The following is a 7,946-nucleotide window of genomic DNA, read 5'->3' on the forward strand; positions in this document are numbered from 1 at the left end:
CTGTTTTAGCTGTGTTTCTAGAGTTTGAGGTAATATCCCTGTTTTAGCTGTGTTCCTAGAGTTTGAGGTAATATCCCTGTTTTAGCTGTGTTTCTCTGGAGAGAAACATGAAAAGTGTGCTTTTCAAAAGTGTGCTTGCCCGTATCTGTGATCCCGGCATGTGCAAGCTATGGAATTGTTATGAGTTCTAGCCTAGCCTCAGCGGATAACATTACAAATAGAGAAGTCAGACTCTGAGATGAGAAAAACTGAGGCTTACAGCTAGGCCTCTGGCAATCCCTGCTTCTGAAAGCAGAGAGCAGTCATGAACAGGTCTAAAGCAGGTTCTCTAGTTGACACACCTACATAAGAGAGGGAATGGAAGGGATTAGTGCCGCCTGCAGTTTTTTATAAGCTGTACCAATCAAGCATTATGTCAGCAATGCCTACTGATTACCTGCCCCTAGTTTTGAGTAGTACACCTAATTTATAATGTTATGTGCTCATTGCTATGGATACATTAGAAAATAACAAAAGCCTGGCAGTGGTGGTGCACGCCTTTAATCCCAGCACTTGGGAGGCAGAGGCAGGGGAATTCTGAGTTCGAGGCCAGTCTGGTCTACAGAGTGAGTTCCAGGACAGCCAGGGCTACACAGAGAAAACCTGTCTCGAAAAAAACCAACCAAACAAACAAAAAGTCTTCTGCATGTTTTGTCCTTCAGCTCCATCCCCACCCCGACATTTTGTATTTTCTGGCTGTGCTGGCGATTTAACCCAGGCTTGTACATGTGCTGTGTATAAGTGGACAGAAGTTAATAGGTAAAGATGCTACACTGGTGCAGTGGTGGTGCACACCTTTAATCCCAGCACTGGGGAGGGAGAGGAAGAAGCCAGCCTAGTCTATAGGACAGCCAGGGCTGCACAAACCCTATCTAAAAACAAACAAATCCCCTTCACCCATGATCCTGTAAGCAACCCTAGTTAGAAGCTCACTGGGTCACCTCCTCCACAAAAACACAAGTAGAAAGGCAAGAGCTGGCAAGAGGAAGGATGTTGGCCGTAGGGAGTGCCAGGGGGGTGGGTGTGAGCAAGTACGTCATGCGCGTGCATGAGAGGGTGAGACACTCCTGTGTGGATGGTTTTATTGTTTTTAAGGAAATGCTAGTTTTCCTGAACCTTATATATGGCAGGGAATGCCTGTGGCATTGAAAACTACTGTTTCTAACTTTTGAGTAGGCAGGAATACACAACTTGTAAAAGCATTACAGTTATCTGGTAAGGAGGAGTCTTGGCAGAAGTGATCAGTGTCTATAATAGGTTTTTTAGTTTTGATGTTTGTGTTCATGCCTGTGGGTGCACATGTGTACAAGACAGAGGTTAGGATCAGCTCTCTCCAAGTATTCTCCACCTTTTATCTTTTGAGACACGCTTTCTGGCTGACCTGGAACTCACTGTAGACCTGGCCGGCCTCAAACTCACAGAGAACTGCCTGCCTCTGCCTCCAAGTGCTGGCTCCCACCTTGTCTCTTGAGATCTCTCGATTAATTTGGAGCTCATGCATGAGTTGGGCTGGCTGGCCGGCCATCAAGCCTTAGGGTCTTATTACCCTCAAGCCCCAACCAGAGCATGGGGTTACAGACAGGCCTGGCCCAGGCAGCTCTGACGGATGTGAGTGATGCAGCTCTGATCTGAACTCCAGCCTTGTGCAGCAGGCGCTTTCCCAAGTCAGCTCCCGAGCTGCCTTCGAGGCTTTGCTCTAATAAGTGTGTGTGTTTCACAGAGGAAGGCTTCAGATCCAGGTCGATTTACAAACCGAGGGGGAAATCTTTTAAAAGAAGAAAAGGAACGAGCAAAGCTCCAGAAAACACTCCCTAAGGTAATTCTGCTTGTAAGACACCCTATTCTTTGTGCTTTCTAAACACAGGAAGGACAGGATACATTGGGCCTTAGAGTGTAGCAGCTGAGTATCAGTTTGCTAAGGCTGCCACAACTAAGTACCAGGGATTAGTTGGCTTAAGACCACAGAAATTCATGTTTTAACGAACTCAAGGCGTCTTTGATAGGGTTGAGTCTCCTTCTCTCTTTTATGATTATTTTTTATTTATATGAGAACACTGCAGCTGTCTTCAGACACACACTAAGAGTCCATCAGATCTCATTTCGGATGGTTGTGAGCCACCATGTGGTTGCTGGGAATTGAACTCAGGACTGGTGGCAGAGCAGTCAGTGCTCTTAACTGCTGAGCCATCTCTCTAGACTGGGTTAGCTCTCTTAATGAGTCTGTTTGGCTTAGAGATGGCCATCTTCTCTCTGTCCCTGTGTCTTCATGTGGTCTTCTCTGGGTCTCTGTCCTAATTACTGCCAATCTTAATAGATTAGGGCCTAACCTAAAGACCTTATTTGAAAAGGTTGTCTCTAGATAATAGCAGTGAAGTGTAGGTCCTGTTGAGACTTCACAGTGAGTTAGGATAACTGCTGCGCCTAGGCCGAAAGGCAAGCTTTTATGAAAGTACTGTGCACTTTGCTGTTGTCCTCTGCTTTGTTCTAGTACTAAATGGCTTTTACTGATTTCTGCCAGATTCTAGTCCATGGCATCTCATTTAATCACATCATTGCCCAATATCCCTACAAGTTAATATTTCCATGTGTAGAGATGAGGGGACTGAGATATTAAGTTCAACTTACCCACCTTTCTGGGTAGTTAAGAGAGGTTGATTCTAGCCGGGCGTGGTGGCTCACGCCTTTAATCCCAGCACTCGGGAGGCAGAGGCAGGCGGATTTCTGAGTTTGAGGCCAGCCTGGTCTACAGACAGGACAGCCTGTCCTCCAGGACAGCCAGGGCTATACAGAGAAACCCTGTTTCAAAAAAACAAAACAAAACAACAAAAAAAAAGAGGTTGATTCTATATTGTAATCCTGATAGTGTGGTTTCATAATTCTGTTTATAAGTCGCCCAGTGCTGTTCCCAACTTTAGTCATCAAGACCTCCTTTTTTTAGACTGGGTTTTGCCTTTTTCCCCTCTTCAGTATGTGTCTAAATGAACTCCCTAGTCTTCCATGATTTCCATTTGCTCCAACCTGTAAGCCTATGGATCCAGCTATCAGAAGGCTGATGACACGCTGGGATGGAGTCTTTCTTAAGGATAATTAGTTCATGGGAGATTGACGCCAATGTTGTTTGAAGTAAATAATGTGTCCTTGTTTGGGGACCAGCTGGAAGAGGAGTTGAAAGCACGGATTGAACAGTGGGAACAGGAGCACTCAACAGCATTTGTGGTGAATGGGCAGAAATTCATGGAGTATGTTACAGAACAGTGGGAATTACATCGGTTGGAGAAAGAGCGAGCCAAACAGGAGAGGGTAAGTGTGCACACCAATTAAGAAAAGGGGTAGAGTGGTGCTGCAGCTCTGCCAGAGATCAGGGTCACTGAAGAACTGGCGGATTGCAACAGCTCCTTCCACCTCAGGCTGCAGAGATTTTTATCTGAGTCTCTGGTCCTGCTGTCTTAATGGGGCTGTCATTGGTCCATACAGCAATTGAAGAACAAGAAACAGACAGAGGCAGAGATGCTGTATGGCAGTACTCCCCGGACACCTAGCAAAAGACCAGGACAGACTCCCAAGAAGTCTGGCAAAGTACGCAAGGTAAACCTATCTTCATGCTGTTGCTGTTGACAAGGAAGTTCATAGTACTGTGGCAACAGGTAGCCACAGTACTATGTGAAGAACCCCTTCCATGCTTCTAATAAATGCCTCTAGAATGCTGGCTGGGATTACAGGTATGAACCATCACACACTATGTTAAGTATTTTTAAAAGTTAAGTAGAATGTACACAAGGCCCTGGCTCTATCCTTGCATTAAAGACAATGGACATATCCACAGCCCCAAAAGGTTTTTAGTGCCAGTTTGTTAGGGTCTAAGGAGAGAGAGAATACAATCAGGAATTTACTGTCATAACAGATTTGCATTTTCTAATGCTTTATACAAATAGACTCATGCAATATATTGTAGGGTTTCTTTCACTTAGCATGTGAGATTCATCTGTTGTAGTATGTATTAATAAGTCATTCCTCCTCTTTGTTGAGCAGTATTCTCTTTTATGCATATATAATAATCTGGTTGTCCAGTCACCTGCCAAGTGTTCTAGTTTTATATATATATATATATGAATGAGAGAGAGAGAGATCTTTAACGGTTTCTAGTTATTGATGAAACGTCCATGCATTGTGGAAGGCTTCATATGGATATTTGTTTTCATTTCTCTGGGTAAACGTTTGGGTCAAATGGTACATGTCTGCTGCCATAAGTAGTTATGTAAGTTTATAGTGCCGTCAGGTGGCTTTGAACCATTTTGTAGTTCCCTTAAAGCTGTATGGTACTAAACACAGCTGCATTCCTGTGGAAGCTCATTTCCTGGACACTTCATGCTTCCTTGTGCAGCGTACAGCTGGGTTGTTGGAAAGGCTGATGATGTTAATCTCACATCAATGTATCTGTTCTTAGATGAACACTACCACCATGTCTAGTGCTACACCCAACAGTAGCATTCGGCCTGTCTTTGGTGGATCATTGTACCGGTCACCTATGTCCCGACTGCCCCCTTCTGGCAGCAAGGTTAGTATATTCCATACCAGCTCGTTTCTGTTTACTAAGGCGTTCCCAAAGGTCTTCCTCAGTCTCGTTTATGATCATGGCTTGGTGATTCTTGAATCTGAGAATTAGGTTCGATCCAGATAGTCATTAGGCCAGGACTTTTTTTTTAAAAAAAAAATTATTATATCTAAGTAAACTGTAGCTGTCTTAAGATGCATCAGAAGTGGACATCAGATCTCATTATGGATGGTTGTGAGCCACCATGTGGTTGCTGGGATTTGAACTCTGGACCTTTAGAAGAGCAGTTGGCGCTCTTAACCACTGAGCCATCTCGCCAGCACTAGACCAGGACTTTTTAAGCTTCTCCCTTGCATAGGACCCCTTTTTAACCCTGGCTATATAGGTATGTATGTAGCATAGGTATACACCTGGCTACATGAGATCATGTCACAAATACAAACAAACAAACAAGATACACAAGTACGGAATTCCTTTTAGGGTGGATGCTCTGCTATACACTTTGAAACAGAGTCTCGCTGTGTCCTGGGACTATGTTATGTCCAGGATCTTAGATAGCTTGCTTCTGTTGGGCTTAAAGGTGTGTACCATCATGCCTAACTGCATCATTATATAAACCAGGTGTATACAGGCTTATAGACTTAATAGTAATACAAATGCAGTGTCAGGGTTTTGTGTGTGAGTGCATTCTAAGGTGATAGGTAGGTAACATGGTTCTCTCTTCTCTGCAGTCAGTAGTCACTTCTCTGTGTTCTGGAAAGAAAACACCTCGAGCTGCCCAGCTTAGGGCCAACAAGGAGAACTTGGACCTCAATGGCAGCATCCTGAGCGGTGGGTACCCTGGCTCGACGCCCCTCCAGCACAACTGCAGCATTAAGTCTGTTGCCAGCACCTATTCTGAGTTTTCGGTAATTCACCTTTTCTGATATCTACCAGTCTCTGGGGAGCACACAGTTGGCTGAGCGGGTATCTTCACAAGGGCACCCAGGATCTTCAGTCAGGACAGTGACCTGAGGGCTGAGAATCCCTTTCATGCCTTGATCATGTTGGGTGGGTGGTGGCTTAAGGGGGTGTACAGGAAGTGGGGATGTCAGAAACCAGACATTTGACCTGGATCTTTCTGCAGTATCATTCCTTGGCTGCAGGAGGTAACATAATTAATGACTGCCCTGGTGCTCTCTTGGTGGAGTTCTTGGTAATCAATCGTCTTAATTCTTTGTTCTTAGAAGGACCCGTCCCTCTCTGACAGCTCCACTGTTGGGCTTCAGGTCTGTATGGCAACCCCTGCATATCCCCTTTCCAAACTGATCTGTCATCTGCTGGCTTCATTCCCATCTGGGCACAGGACTTCACTAACCCATAATCTCAGCTGTATCAGCATAGAACCTTTTAAAAGTCAAAACAAGAACAAAACAACAACAAAGGAATTCCTGTTCTGGGGTTCAAAAATAAGTACCTGGTTTCTGTTTCTGATGGGCATGCTAGCTTGTACAGTAACATGTTCAGTCTTGAATTTGGATTCTCAGCCCCACCTAAGATTGTGCAAAGATTATTTTTCTTAACTATTTACAAAACCAAATTAGAAAAGAAAAAAATACCTGGCCCCATCGCCATGCCCAGTTGTGGTCTCAAAGAGCTAGAATGTGCTAGGAGTACAGCCCCATCAATAGGGATGGGACCCCAGCTGTGTGCTGCTCATACTGAGGCTCTGGGCCTGTGTGCTGATTACTGCCTGGAGTATATACCTTACTAACCCTCAGGGCTGAACTGCCCTATTTGTCTGGCCTATGCTTATTTTCTACTTATATCTGCCAGCGAGTTCCTAATATGTGTATGAACACTAAAAACACCTTTTCACTCTGCTCTTTCCCTGCAATTTATCCTACTCTGAGTTTGCTGACCTCTTCCTTAACCATCTCTTCTCTCTTCCCACGGTGTCTTACCAGTGAGGTGAGGGCTGCTCCCCGCTTTTAGGGTGCACCATGTTAAACTTAGACTGCCTCCTCTCATGGTGACAGAGGGAAGGACATGGGGACATAGACGAGCCTGGCCAGTATGGGATTCTTCATGTTCTGGCCTGTCTTCCCATGACACGGGTGGTGGTGTTTCTCTATTAGAAGAAATGGGGGTGTGTAGCTCTAGTTGAAAAATAGATGGTTGCTGAATAGCAGATCGATCTAGTTTTCTCTTTTTTTTTGTCTGTTCAATCAAAGCCCATTTCCTGTTTGAGGCTTACATGTAGCTACAATCCATCTATGGCTAAGCCTAGAGGGTTTCTTCTGATACCATCAGCTATGGTTGACAAACTCTATGGGGTAGCACTAAAGCCACTCACTCAGCTGACATCTACTAATACATGTCCTTCTCAGTGACAGTCACGCTTTCTCTCTTTTGCTCTTCACCATGTACTCCAGCATGAGATCAAATCACCAGCAGGTTACAAAGCCCTCAGCCCCAGGGATTGGTAGATAAGTCACCTGGCCCTTGTTATGCACAGGGATCAAGAAACCAAAGCCGCTAGCACGTGCAAGGGTTTGGGGTTCTATCCCCAGCACGGTGAGAAAGCACCAAAGTTTGTTGCTCTCTTGGCCAGACAACTACCACCATGTGAAATGTAAGGGGTTATGACTGGACTGGGAATGGGCTATGTGCACACGTGCTAGGCTTGTGCTTGTGACAGACAGAATGGTGCTAGGGTTCCTTAGCGCAGCAGTGCTGGGAACTCGGGAACTTCCCTGGAGGCTTTGTGCTAATGATCCTCGAGCACCTGTAAAGCGAGGGGTGTAGACTGACTACTCACCGATGGTGCTTGTTTTTCAACAGCGAGAACTTTCAAAGGCTTCCAGATCTGATGCTACATCTCGAATCCTCAATTCAACCAACATCCAGTCCTGAGAATCCTTGTCCAGTTAGGCTGCCAGGGCTTCCTGTGCCTAGACTGGACTGACGGATACGTATACAAGGAGTAACGTATACACTTCCATCAGTTTAGATGTTTGAAACTACCTTGGGCAGGTTCTGTTAACGGCACCTAACTCAGACATGAGTAGGACAGAAGGAAGCTGTCCCAGGTGGACTGAGGCCACAAAGACTTGCTTTTGATTCAAAAGAGACCTTAAAGGCTAGTGTTATGATAGTTAAGTACAAGTTTTAACATCTGGTAGCTAATTTTTTTTCTCTACCCCATAATTCTACTTTGACTGTTCTTCTAGAGGTTCTGAGTTCAAATTCCAGCAACCACATGGTGGTTCACAACCATCTATAATGGGATCCAATGCCTTCTTCTGGTGTGCAGAAATAATTTTTTTTTAAATTCTACTTATTTCAATATTATATATTAGAAAATGAAAAAACG

The 7,946-nt window shown here is 44.8% G+C and overlaps 1 protein-coding gene across 1 annotated transcript in view; it reads left to right on the forward strand.

Annotated features, from left to right (window-relative positions):
* Nucleotides 1–7,804, forward strand: part of Prc1 (protein regulator of cytokinesis 1) — a 21,632-nt gene extending 13,828 nt beyond the window's left edge. Inside the window, exons 8-15 of the mRNA XM_021167049.2 lie at nt 48–67; nt 1,760–1,855; nt 3,193–3,339; nt 3,514–3,624; nt 4,484–4,594; nt 5,323–5,499; nt 5,818–5,859; nt 7,415–7,804. Coding sequence (XP_021022708.1) covers nt 48–67; nt 1,760–1,855; nt 3,193–3,339; nt 3,514–3,624; nt 4,484–4,594; nt 5,323–5,499; nt 5,818–5,859; nt 7,415–7,486 — 776 coding nt within the window. The 3' untranslated portion in view covers nt 7,487–7,804. The remainder of the gene's footprint in view (nt 1–47; nt 68–1,759; nt 1,856–3,192; nt 3,340–3,513; nt 3,625–4,483; nt 4,595–5,322; nt 5,500–5,817; nt 5,860–7,414) is intronic.
* The last annotated feature ends 142 nt before the right edge of the window (nt 7,805–7,946 follow it).

This window comes from Mus caroli, chromosome 7, assembly GCF_900094665.2.
Source record: "Mus caroli chromosome 7, CAROLI_EIJ_v1.1, whole genome shotgun sequence".
NCBI classification, from domain to species: Eukaryota; Metazoa; Chordata; class Mammalia; order Rodentia; family Muridae; genus Mus; species Mus caroli.